Source organism: Falco rusticolus, chromosome 11 (genome assembly GCF_015220075.1).
Source record: "Falco rusticolus isolate bFalRus1 chromosome 11, bFalRus1.pri, whole genome shotgun sequence".
Classification (NCBI taxonomy): domain Eukaryota; kingdom Metazoa; phylum Chordata; class Aves; order Falconiformes; family Falconidae; genus Falco; species Falco rusticolus.
The window spans coordinates 26,155,907-26,168,933 of record NC_051197.1 but is presented as its reverse complement, the minus strand read 5'-3'; the positions used below and the strand labels follow the sequence as shown (position 1 = coordinate 26,168,933).

The window sequence follows — 13,027 nt, the reverse complement described above, 5'->3', positions numbered from 1 at the left end:
ACAGTTTTTGCTTCATTAAAAATGTTTATCCTGATTTGTATAACAATGGAGAAGTGAGTAGTTAGTGCTGGCCGGTTTGGCAGGTTTATGGTTAGCTTTCAGCAGCTGATGTTTGGGTGCCAGGCACACATGGCAGTGTGGTTTTCTAAGTGCCAAAGCTTCTAAAAATAAACATCTTGCAGTGTTGAGGTGGTGTTGCTCAGTCAGTCCATGAGTTGCATGAGACCTGTGTGCCTAAACAGATAGGAGGTCTATTGAGTTTGGATGTTTGCTTATTTTTTTTAGTTTTAGATAACACCAGTCTAAATGCACTTTGGCAATAGCTTCACAAATTAGTTTGGTGGGGTTTTTTATATATTTCTTCCATTTTATTCCCCTTCTCCTCCATTTTCTCCCAACAGCACACGTGCAGATTTAGGAGAAGTCAAAATCATTAATCCACTCACACTTTGGCTCTGTTGTTACTGAGAGGAGGAAACTGGTTTTTCTCTCATGGGGGTGGTGCGGTTAGGAAAGATATACTAAGTGTCCAAAATAGTGTCTGTTTGCTCTGTCTGCTACCTGTAATAGTAGCCACAGCTGCAAAGGATGATCACAGGAAGTTTCTGGAAGAGATCACAGTGGGATGTCTTGATAATGTGGCAAACACCTTCTGAAGTGTCAACGTATAAGGATTTCTATTTGTTAACATGTTCACTGTATTTTCTATAGCTATCAATACCTGGGTTTCAGTAGAGAGAAAAAATTAATAAGGCTGAGGCTTAACAGACCTTTTGAAACTGGACCTGGGGGAAGGAAGGTGGTGGTTGGTGTATTGTTCTTCTGAGCTGCTTAGTTGAGCTGTTAAAGCACCAAGAGTTTAAGCTTCCTTTGCTACTGAAAGAACTGTTGTGCAGGTCACTAGCACTGGCTTTACTGTGTTTCCCAACGTTTTGACCCCGGTTTTTTTTTCTTTTTCCTTTACATTTTTTTGCTATTGATAACCATGCTGATTCTGTTACTGCAGACTGTCTCCCAGGCTGGACAACCTAGTGTGCTCTCTATTTCTGTATCACGTTTGCCTTGCTGCCATTTCTGAATTGTGCTATGTAGCTACTTGTACAACACCCAGAATGCAGAGAAAGGGCTGATGCTTTCTGCTTCTGGTGCAGGGAGCCCAACCTGATCTATAGAAAATTGCTATTCTTTCTAGTGTCTAGCAAATATTGATGTTTAATTTTGCATCTCACATACCCAGTCATTTTAAATTACAATTACTGCCTCTTGGGTTTCTCCTGCCAACTCAAAGTTTACTCTTTCTAATTATTTTTCCCCATATATGTTAGCTTCCACATGAGTCCTGCTGTTCGTGTCCAATCTGCCTGTCTCTTGTTTCCAATATAAGTCATCTTCAAGTTTTGTTAATGTGCTATTAACAATTCTTTCATCAGATATTAAATAATAAATACACTTGCAGCATTCTACTGACGACTACTGCATAGCTGATATATTACTATTTGTATTAAGACTAAATGTTTAGTTTAAAATTTGCACTGGCACATCTATCAAGCAGAGCTTGATTTTGATGTAAAGCTTTATGAGAGCATTGAAGTCCCAGTATACTGCACCTACTGTATTCCCATACCGCTTATCCTACAGGGCTGTAAAAAATGCAGGCAAGTCTTCCTGAAAAGATTCCTTATATTTTTAAAATATCTATATATATAATTTATTATTATTTTTTTTAAGACTGTGGTCCTTATTTCTCAGGGGCTACCATTCTTGAGGGTGAAGGTCTGCTTTACTTAGAGCTTGATGCTTGAGCTATAGGAGGGTGAAGTGCAGCTGTGTGGTACAAGCTTGTCACGGAACCAGAGGCTGGGCCAGACCCTGTGGTGGTTTATATAGCTTGACCGAAGCCTTTGTTGTCCCTGCAGAGCCGGTGAGGTGGTGTTAGTTTTTGTCGAAGCCACTTCTGCGTTACTACAGTGAGGCAGAGGATCCTGTGCTGGATCCAGTCCTGTATTTTCTCCTTCTTCCCTTCATTCCCAATGCATTTGCCAGGTTCATTCTTTTCAGTACTAAATCATGGCTGTGAAAAAGAAAGGGGAAAGATGCTTGTGTAGATTTGTTTGTTATTTCTGGGAATATTCCTACCTGTCTTTGGGACCTATGACAGTTTAACTTCTTCCTGTGCAGGGAGTTGTTTGTTAGCTGTAGAAATGTCTGCAGTGTTTTTGTTTGTTTGTTTTAAGAAAAAAGTATTGTGCTTTTTCATTTTGAAAGGTTGTGCATAGCAGAGCTGGCATAAGAAGAAAATGTGTGCTTCCCACCTTCCTTATTTTATTACGAAAGCTAGACATATAAATAAAACGCTGGTTGGAAGACAAGCCTGTCTGAAGGGACGTGCTTCCCGAGATTAGCTTGGTGGTGCTGGGTGGTTTCATTTTGCTTTATAGAGTTGATTGGCACGTAGTGGTAGATATATATGTATATATTTTTAAACATATAATTTTTAAAAGCCCTAGGTTATTAAATATACTGAAGATATTAGGTATTTTAGGTTGTTCCTTACAGTATTTTTCCTGCATTAGATGGTGTACTATTCAATCTCCAAAAGCTGTTTTAAGTGGAGGCATAAATGCCTTTTCATTTGTGCATTCTTTGGTTTTTAGGCAAGCTAGCTTGGAACTTGCTCACTTGTTTGTGGATTGCTGCTGGTATATTTATAGTGTAGGTCAGCAGCCACAATATTAATTTTCAACTGAAACAGAATCCACTTCAGTAAATAAATTGCAGAACCATGAAACTGTGGCACAAATGTAAATTTGGCATTGTAGTTCCTAGGAAAATATTAAAATGTAAGTGCATGCTGCTATCTGCTCAACAGCTCGTGTGCTGTAAGAGCTGTTGTATGTTGCAGTCTGGTTTAATTATGCTACTATTTTTTTCCCTTCCTTGCTGGAGCAGCTTACCTGAGGGGCTTATAAACCCCAAGTCTTTTTCCAGGACAGTAAAACAGTTGTAAATTGTGGGGAACCTGAAGGGTACATAATTTTGTGTCACCCCCTTTGGCATAATGGTGGCCTATTTAAAACTAAATGCAACTTCAGTGTTTTATAAAATGGAGAGCTCTCCTTTCAGTTTGCTTTATTTTGGGATAACTATGAGGATTATAGTTAACTAATCTTATGGGTATATAAGTCATAACTGTGCCTGTATGTGTTTCTGACTAGAAATGTTTCTTGGCAACAACTGTTGAATTAAGCTGCAGGCATAAGCCTGCTCTTTGAGAGTGCTGCTGCCGTAAAATTAGAGCTTTACGATTCATATATGAGACTTTACAGCGCATTCTACTACAGTCTGGGAAACTTCTGTGGTTTTGGAAAATACAGTAACTGCCTTAATTTCTTAGGGAAGAAAGAAGTCTGATGATATCTTATGCAGTCCATCATGGAGAAATTTTGCAGCTTATTTTGGAGTATTTTGCCTTTTGTTGCTTTTATCTTGCATAATTGACAGGATACTTGCTAATGAACACAAAACATACAATTTATTTCTTACAAGAAAGTTGCCTGGAGATGTTTTGGATCAGCTGTGTATCAGTGTGGATGTGATTTCATATATTTACTTTGGCACTCACCTGAAAACTGGTTTGATGGAGCCTGGATAGCTCCAAGCCAGAGATGGTGGATTCTGACTGCAGGAAAAACCAAGCTTTTTCAATGCGGGAGTTGCAGTCGAACGCGTGTGGTGTGGTAGGGTAGGGCGGGTGGCAATGCTGACCTTAGGTCCTCGGTTACACTCCCGGTAATCTTGTGACTGTGATCTACCTACTGGCTGAGGCTGGGGTGAGGAGAACAAAATACTCTAAATAAGTACAGTAAGCTTTTCAGTGGGCATTTCCTGCAAAAGCTTTTGAAGTCAGGATGGGGCAGAATGTGGTACCCTGGAAGAGGAGTAGGGTCTAAGGCAGCTGCTGCCTGGCAAAGAGGAAAGACTCGCTTTTACTGCCTCGCTCATGGAGTGTCGGCTGCTTCCTGGTGAATCTAACAGTGTAGCCATGGTCTCCAAGGGCAGCTCTCTGCACAGCTTCTCTGTTGGCAGCAGATTTGTGTGACTTGGTTTGGTGAGCTAGTGTGACCTGTGTGTACCTGGGATGCTTTGATCCCAGTGGTGACAATTCTTCACAGGCATTGTTTAAAGGATCTGTACTAATTATCTAATTGTTCAGTTGGCTGACGTGAGGATTCAGATGAAGTTGGATTTAATCTAAATAATGTGTTTTATTTAGCAAAGGGTTTGGAGCAGCTCATTCTGGTTGGCGCAGAATCAATACGTGCACTGTTCTTGATGATCAATTTTGTCTCTTTGTAACTAGGGGAAATGGAAGAGGAGATGGAAAATCCAGAAATGGTTGATTTACCAGAGAAACAGAAGCATCAGCTACGACATCGTGAGTTGTTTCTCTCACGACAGCTGGAATCTCTGCCAGCCACACACATTAGGTAATGACTGTTTTCTTCCAGTGCTTTTTTATTCAAAAAACAAATGGCATTATTACTATTCAAGTATTCTTCAATGTAAGATTAAATTCTGTGTACAACTTCAGTAATACCATCTTGTGAATCACATGAGCATTTAAGATGTTTTTTCATAAAATATGTTTCTCTTTTTTTCTTTTTTTTTTTTTTTAGAGGCAAATGCAGTGTTACTCTGTTAAATGAGACAGAATCCCTTAAATCATATCTGGAACGGGAGGTATGAACCATTTTGTGAATTGTGAAGCTTGAACAGTTTATTCTAGCACAGTTTAGGATTGGTGGCTTTTTGCTTGTTTTCTAATGGTGGTTCTTTTATTTCTACTCATACTGGGCATCGACAGTGGAAGCTTTAGGCTCCATACAGTTTTTCATTCTAATATAAAACTTTGTGGATCTAGAGGCCAGACCTGTTGTTTACACCTTTGTGACAATAAGCTGCCTCTCCTGTAAAGAGAGCCTGACTTTCTCATCAGCCTGGCAGTCTGAAAGTTCAACCCTGGAGGCTCATGCCCCAAATAAGACGGGGTGGAGGAGATCCAGGAACTGTAGCAGAGGGAGCGGAGCAGCAAGCGAAGCTGTATTTCTATATATTTGCTTTGTCCTGAAATCTTAACAGATGTATGTTAATGTGGTTTAAGCTTGATCTTGCCTCAGATTTCTGAGGAGCTTAGTTCCCTAGTTTTTGAGTTCACTGTTCAAAATATTTACCTGTAGTCTTTCATATGCCGCCACAGAGACTTAGATCCTTGAAAAACCCGCTTGTCAGTTAACTCAAGTCCAGCAGAAATGTACCCAATCTGACTCTTTAAAGGTACCTCAAAGCCAGCACTTGAAACTGAATTGTCTTGCACTGTTAATCATTATTCAGAATATGAATCTTGGGGGTTAAATTTTCAGGTATTTGGAGATTTGAAAAATTACTGTTGCAATGTATTTACACACCTTTAATTGTGGCTAGACCTCTGGCTGCCAGCTGGGTTAGACAGGTGTGGGATTCAGCAATCTGGGAGTTTTACTTCGGGAGATTGGCAAAGAGTTTCAGTATGTTATTATTTGAATACATCTGCAAGCATTACATTTGCATTTGAAAACAGTAAAATGTTATACAACAGAGGAAATCTTGTAATTAAAATCAGTAGCGTAACGGTCATTACCGGCCTTTAAGAGAAACAAGGAGAAAACAGGTCATTTTTTGCAAGGAGCGTACTGTAGTCTGTCTCATAGTTGGACTTTCTTTTTAAATGCTTTTTTAGCTTTCATTAGTACTTATTTAAGCATAAATTTAATTTAACCTTATACTCCAATTTAAGAGAATTTTAAACAAAGCACAGGGATTAAATAGTTTGGTTTCTCACTGGAATGTGAAACCAAAAACATGTTGAGTCTGCTCAGGGCTGCCAAATGGCAGTGCTTCAAACAAGGGCCGTTGTATTCAGAAATGTAACCAGCTAGCAGCCTAGGATATGCCAGTTCAAAAGCAGAAGTTAATCAAACTGAAATTATTTTAGATGTACTAGTACCCAACATTTAAGTAGTAGTGTTTGTTCTCGGTTGCTCCCAGCACATTTTTATTATCACGAATGTTACAGGTAGATACATTGATACAAGAGAAGGGAGCTTGCTTCCTCTAGTCACACAACTGCTCAGTTGCAGATGTAGGAATAGAAAGATTTCTTGTTTTTTCATCCTTTCGAACTCTCAAAATGCAAGATGAGTGATGCAGGTTATTTTTAAAACTGAGCAGGCGCTTAGAGATTTCACAGAATGAGAGAGTTCCCTGAATGTGTCCTGTCACTTAGCATGGTATTTTACTGTGGTGCAAACTAACTTGGACAGATGGTAAAGAAATTAAAGGCTCAGGAACACAAATGTGCTTGGGTGGAGGGTAAAGAGATTAAGAAAAGGAGATAGTTGTTGCCTGGTGAATTTGTAGCACTGGGTGGTATTGTTTTGAACTGTTTCTTCTCCCCCCCACCTCCCCCTTCTTAATCCATTCTTTACTTTCAGAATGTTTTGGGCTTTTTTTTGACATGGCTTCTGTCAATAAAACCTAAGCTGTTCTAGGGAATCTTGTCATTTGATTTCTTCTATGTTATGACCACTGAAAGTAGGTTTTCAGCCTGAGGCTGTCTGCCTCGAAGGAGGTTAAACATGCAGACAGAAATTTTTAGGGAGATAGTAAGCACAGCAAAATTGCATTTGTGTTATCTCTGTTTTTCTCCTCCTACCCTTTCTCTGTCATCTTCCTCAGGAAGATTGCTCTGTTGCATTCAGAGAACAGGCTGAAGGGGGACTGGCATTGACTTCTTTACTGTGCCTGGCAAAATTGGGTTTGTAGCAGGAGTCAGGAATAGGAAGAAAAAGAGAAAAATCACTGGAAAACCTGAATTTCCTGTAGATACTGGATTCTCATGGATATCAAGAAAAGGGCATAGCCACTTAAGGCAAAAGCATTAGATTTCCCTGTTCTGTAGGAAACCATTTTACGTGTACCATCTATTTTACTGCTTTGCTAGGATATATCCAGGGGCTTGTGTGAATTTTGCCTGCTGGGCAGTTGTCTGGCATTTCTGTTGCTTTTGGTACCCTCCCCTTAAAAAAAATAATGCTCTCTAGTTAAATAATTCCCCCCCCCCTCACCCAAACAGAATTTTTGAAAGTAAGTTTGCAAGTTGTAATGAACTAACCATTATTTCTGCACTGTACTTTCACTTTGAACCTATTTTCTTTTTCCACTTCAGCAGTTTCTTAGTGGTGTCGGTTCTCGGCTATAGCTACAGGTAGCTTAGGGGCTTGGGTAGGGAAGCTCCAAGCATATGTGTCTGTCTAACACTTTGGAGGAGTAGAAAGTCATGATTTAATTTTAATTCTTGGCAGGTCATTTTAATTTTTCCAAACATGTTGGGTGTTTTCTGGGGTCTGAAATGGAGAAAACCCTTCTTTTTCTTCACTGCTGCAAACTCTGCATACAGTTTTGACAACTAAAATGAGCATGGAGGAATTTGAAAAGCCATGTTACTTTGTTGTGAACCTCACTCTTCTTCTGAAATCCTTCTGAAAAATTGTTCTGATCACGTAGTGGTGATCAAGAGTTCACATATCCTTTAGAATATGCAAGGATCTCTTTCTTCCTTAGACTATAGTTTGCATTGGCACTAAACTGGCATTTATTAACGTTTTTAGAAGTCCCACTCAGTTTGCATGAGCTAAATTTTATGCTTCTGTGGGGGAAGATGGTAGTGGTATTGCATTACCTCTGTGGATTACAGTCTGTCTTGTATTCGTGCTTGAGCCCTTAAACTTCCATCTTTTCTTTGTTGGGGAGAAGAGCCCAGGGGCTTTTAATTCTTCTGTTGAATCTGCTTGATTTGAGACAAAACTGGACAAGATATAAAAAGATGACCTGAGACTGGTAGAGAAAGATGGCTTTTATTTTGTAGAGAAACTTCATAGTGATAATCAATAAAACAAAAGCAGTAGGGCATCTAACGGTCAAATACCATGGGAGAAAACCCCTCCACAATGATTAGTTTTCCCTGGCCAAGAAAGACTGTGTTAAGAACTTGCCTGTAGAATTGGCCTTCCTTGGGGCCTACTGTGTTGTTATACTACAGTGGTTGGTTTGCGTATTTGCTGGGCAACGTGCCTGAAAAGCATTAATGTTGCACTGCATATGCTTTGTCCTCCAGTTAGGTATTCTCAAGCTGGAACAAATATACTACTATATTTATGACATGGAAGCTTGCAAGACAAAAAAACTTTTCCTATGCTTTATTTATGCAACAGTACATTCTCAGAATATTGTAGTATCGTGAACTTTGTGTGTGTCAGGGAGCAAGAGATCCAGATTTCTTTACACAGCTATAATTTAAATGAGTTTTCATATACTCTGAAGCTCCCTTCTGTCAGTAGGTTGATGTATTTTGACCCTGGTGCCTGTGGGAGTAGGAATCCGTTCTGTCAAAAAAGTGATTTGTTTAGGATGAAACCAAATCCCAGCCCCCCCCCCCCCCATGGGCAGCCCTTCCAGTGGACTTAGCTGGGTGTTGGAACAGGAGTTTGCCAAGTGTTAGCTGTGACTTTTATCCTGTTATCATGACGTAACATGAGATTGTTCTTGCCCTTGATTGTTCATGCTTCCACGGTGGGGAAACGGCATGTTTTCTGCTGGAGGAGATTGGTGTGAATTCCCTGCCTTGCCACTGCATAGGTGATACCTTTTTGTGCAGTAGTTTCCTTAGGTAGCAAAGCAGGTTTGGCTGTCTGGCTTGGCTCTTTTCTGGCTTTTTTTCTTCTCTTCCAGAGATGTTGCTGTCTTCCTGGAAAAACGCTGATTTTTAGATCAAAATTGAAGCAGAATATATGGAGTTAACACTCTTAAATCCTGTAATTGGATGCTGGATGCATTATACATGTAAAGGAAACACAGGAGACCTTACCTCTATGGCATCAGTCTTAGATTAATATGTGGAATGTGCAGGGCTGGAGAGCAGAACTAGTATGTACCTTTGAAGCCCTAGCCCACAGAATTTTTGCAATGTTACTGGGGAAACTCACAGCAATTCTTCCTTTTTTGGCCTTCGTATGACAGATTGGGAGACTCTCTTTTCCATTGCCACCTCTTCAGGAAGATGAACAGGGCTTGAAACTGATGCTGCTTTTGTCCTAATTTTTGTTGCATGCTGTTGACGCATACAAATATAGGGAAAGGGAAAATGAGGTGAGCATGAAATGAGATGTATTTAAGCAGAGTGCCTGCTATTGACACAGAAATATGGGGAAAGGGAAAACAAGCCAGAAACCCAAGATGTGAAAAAACGGCGCATTGCACATCCTTTGTTTCTGTTCAGAAACACTTCTCCGTCCTGGTGAGGGTGTTGCTGTGGATGGAGGTATGAGAGGTCACATTCTACCAGAGCGCTCTTCCTGCCCCATATCCCACGCTGTACTTTGATGGAGCATAGCTGGTCTCTGATGTGTCACATTCAGTAGCTATATCGAAGTACTTATCCATGCAGAAGAGTTTAATTACTTATACTGTGCAGTTTTAAGTAAATTTTGGCTGTTTTCTTTCTTCACCCTGGCAGGACATTCTTATTCTAGTATGACTTCTTGCTTTAATTTTACACACCCAGGTAACAGAAGCCAAGCAGCTTTTTTTTAGCCTTTTTCTCATCTGCTTGAACAAAAGCAACAAATTAATGTATTGCCACCTGCAGCTAATTACTGCAGCTGCCAAATCTGCTACCCCTCTACCAGTAGTGAGCAGAAGGAAGCATAGGGATTTAAGCATAGATGGTGGCAGAAAAGAAGCTGGTCAGCAGTGTGTCCCTGTGGCAAGGAAAGCCAAGCACATCCTGGTCTATATTAACGGGAGCATAGTGAGCAGATGCAGGGATGGGATCTCATCCCCTCAGTTCATCCCTTGAGACCACTTCTGGAGTCCTGTGTCCGGCTTTGGGCCTCCTGGCACCAAAGAGACATTGACATTCTGGAGCAAGTCCTGCAGAGGCTACAGAGGTTGGCTGGGGCTTCATGTGTCTGTGGGGTGTTTCGCTGGTACGGTTGTAACGTTCTGAAATTAGGCTTTAGTTTGTACCAATATTTCTGTGCAGATAAGTCACTAGCATCTAGTACTGCTGTTTTGGTATACAGAAAAGTGCAGTTTTGTGTTCTGAAACAGCTGGTACTACTAAAAAATACCTCCTGGCCCTTCTGAGCCTTGTTTGTGCAATAGAGGAGCTTTGTTCACTTCAACTTCAAAGACTTATTAAGGGTAGGGCCACTTTTGTGGAGAGCTGTTAACACTTACGTAGAAGAAAGTGGCAGCATTTAACATTGGGTTTTAAACCCGGTGGTTCATCTATTGTTTGTTCACCCAATTTTTTAAAAATAATATATATATATATATATATAGGCAATAAACCCAAACTTAAAATGTAGAAGCTTGCTAGTGTGTATGCAAAGCTGGAAGTAAAAGCTAATAATACTGTTTACTTTTTTACTTTTGTTTTATTTTTAGGATTTCTTCTTTTATTCGCTAGTATATGATCCTCAACAAAAGACCCTACTCGCTGATAAAGGAGAGATCCGAGTTGGAAACAGATACCAGGCAGATATAACAGACTTACTAAAAGAGGGTAATTTCCATATTTATTTAAATTGTCAAGAGGCCATGTAGGATGCGGCCACTTCTATGTGTGCGGCCCTCATAGGTGTGGGAGGTGGAGGCTCCTGCTGCCAAGCCGTGCGTACAGCAATGGGCTGGTTTGTTGGTGTTGCTCACTGAACACAATTACTTATGTCTCAAACCAGTCTTTTAAGTGGGCATTTGTCCAAATCATAAAAGTTGTTGAAACAAATTGAATTAATTGGCTCTCTCAGAGCTTGCACTCTTTTTTAAGAGATTTCAGAATTTCCATGGGAAACAGAAACACAGCCTTTTGTGTTTTTAATCAAACCTTGCTTCCCTATAAAAGCCCCTCCCAAATTACTGCCAATTAAATACTGTCTCCCTTCATCAATTTGCCCATTATTGCTGGGTGCCTGTTCCTTGGAGCCCTCTCCCCATCCCAAGCGCTGGCTTTCAGCCTAGACTTCTCACCTGCAGAATGGGCAGGAGGAAGAATTTTCTGGCCTGAAGGTGTTGGGAGACCTCAGCCTGCCACCGCTGTTTTTTGGAGCAGCAGCATGACCACAAGGGCCCTGGCCCGAGGAGAAGGGAGGAGTAGCAGTAACCGATACTAGTTACCAATTAGTACCTAACCTTAGCTTTGTCTTTCAGCCTGCTTTTGGATCTGTAGGGTAACGCAAAACCTGAGAGGGATGGGGAGTACTGGCATATAATTGCTCCTTTCTAAGACCCATGTAATGCACGGCCAAAGTGCTGGTATTTTGCTCCTAAGAGAACCCATGTTGGAAGGACCTTCTCCAAGAAGGACTTTCTCCAAGATGGATGGGCAGAGATATGAAAGCAGTAAGATGCTTCTGTCTTTGCTTAGGAGCTTTGCTGATAGTGGTAGCCTCATACTAGCACAGGCAAACAAATTGGTCAGGACTTTTGCTTAATTTGTCTGTGAAACTGGTATTTACTCAAGCAGCTGGGCAAGCCTCCGAAGTGAGGATGAACTAATTTGAAAGGCATTCTCTTCCCTCAGTGGGCCAACACAGGGCTTCAGAGAAGGATAATCTCCAGATGTTATAAAGGGAGCAGAAAGAAGAAAAAGTCTCAGCTCCTGTACTTTTCCAGGGTATTTTGGTTTGTGTAGAGTTAGGAAAATAAAAGCAAGAGAGTCTGATGCTGTGATTTTTCCGCTTTCTAAGGGAACCGGCTACTCTACCTCCTCAGAGCAGCTGGGAGTGTGTCTGTTTTCCTGGAATTTCTGCAAGATAAAGGAGAGAAACATAGAGAGGGGAGCTGGGGAGAGGGGCTGATGAGATACTGTCTAGTTGGGAGAAGGATGTAGTCTGTTTCCCGGTATGTGTCCTTTAAAAACAGTTCTTGAAAACGTGATGGCACAATTCAGATGAGCTGTGTTGCTGCATCTGTCAAGCTGAAATTGTCACAGACGAGTAGGTGAATGAAATTTTCACAGTGGCCCTTTTGGCAGAGTAATTGAGATAGGTTAGCAGTTACATTATTGTGAAATTAAAAAAAAGTCTAGAATACTTTTATTTCAAAACAGCCATACCGAGCATTTCAAATTTGTTTTTCAACCAGGTGAGGATGATGGAAGAGACCAGTCAAAACTTGAAACAAAAGTTTGGGAAGCCTTTAACCCACTAGTAGACAAGCAGATAGACCAGTTCCTGGTGGTAGCACGGTAAGAGCATTTTACCTCTCCTTTAAATAAGTAAATGCTAATAACTCTTCCAAGCACTTCTTATGTTCCTTTTGCGTTACTAGTAAGAATGCTGGTTTTGGTTGCTTGATTGACTTGCTCCATTTTGAAATGATGGACATTTTACGTGCCTTCCTGGGAATTGCATGACTTTAGGAACAGCTACTCAGATTTACAACTTAATCACTTTCATGAAAGAAAAGCAAATGGCATGTAAAAACGATCCTGTAATTGGTGAGGTTTTTCAAATACTTTGGCCAGTATGCAGAAGGCTTAGTGAACTGAATTCTTGACAGTTCATTACTCAGTCCATTTTGTCCCCTTTTCAAATCCAGTGACATTTTAACATCCGTTAATAGTTTGCTAAGAAGTCTGGTAAAGTGTTTTTGATGGAGTGTGGATGGTTTCTAATGCCTAGATTCCAGTAGGTGGGCACAGTAAAGTAAAACACTGCAAATCTGTGCAGATGGTGAAATGTGTGCTTTTATTTAAGCCCAAAGCAATCTTTATGGATCAGCTTTTCCTTTTTAAAATGTTCTTGAACTTTGTCATTGGTATGCATTTATATGAACAGAAGCCTATACTAAATTTCAGGCTCTCATAGCAATGGGTGACTGAATGATGGGGAGGGGGGAGAGAAAAAAAGTTAACACTCCAAATTCT

At 40.5% G+C, this 13,027-nt stretch overlaps 1 protein-coding gene across 4 annotated transcripts in view; it reads left to right on the top strand.

The window, feature by feature from the left end:
- Positions 1 to 13,027, top strand: part of MTA1 (metastasis associated 1) — a 94,129-nt gene that overhangs the window by 30,245 nt on the left and 50,857 nt on the right. For all 4 annotated transcript variants that reach the window (XR_005106672.1, XM_037403701.1, XM_037403699.1 and 1 more), the window contains exons 4-7: positions 4,361 to 4,487; positions 4,677 to 4,740; positions 10,546 to 10,663; positions 12,244 to 12,346. Coding sequence is in view for 3 of the 4 variants with exons in the window: in XM_037403701.1 (XP_037259598.1) it covers positions 4,361 to 4,487; positions 4,677 to 4,740; positions 10,546 to 10,663; positions 12,244 to 12,346 (412 nt within the window). In the remaining variant the exon portion in view is untranslated. The remainder of the gene's footprint in view (positions 1 to 4,360; positions 4,488 to 4,676; positions 4,741 to 10,545; positions 10,664 to 12,243; positions 12,347 to 13,027) is intronic.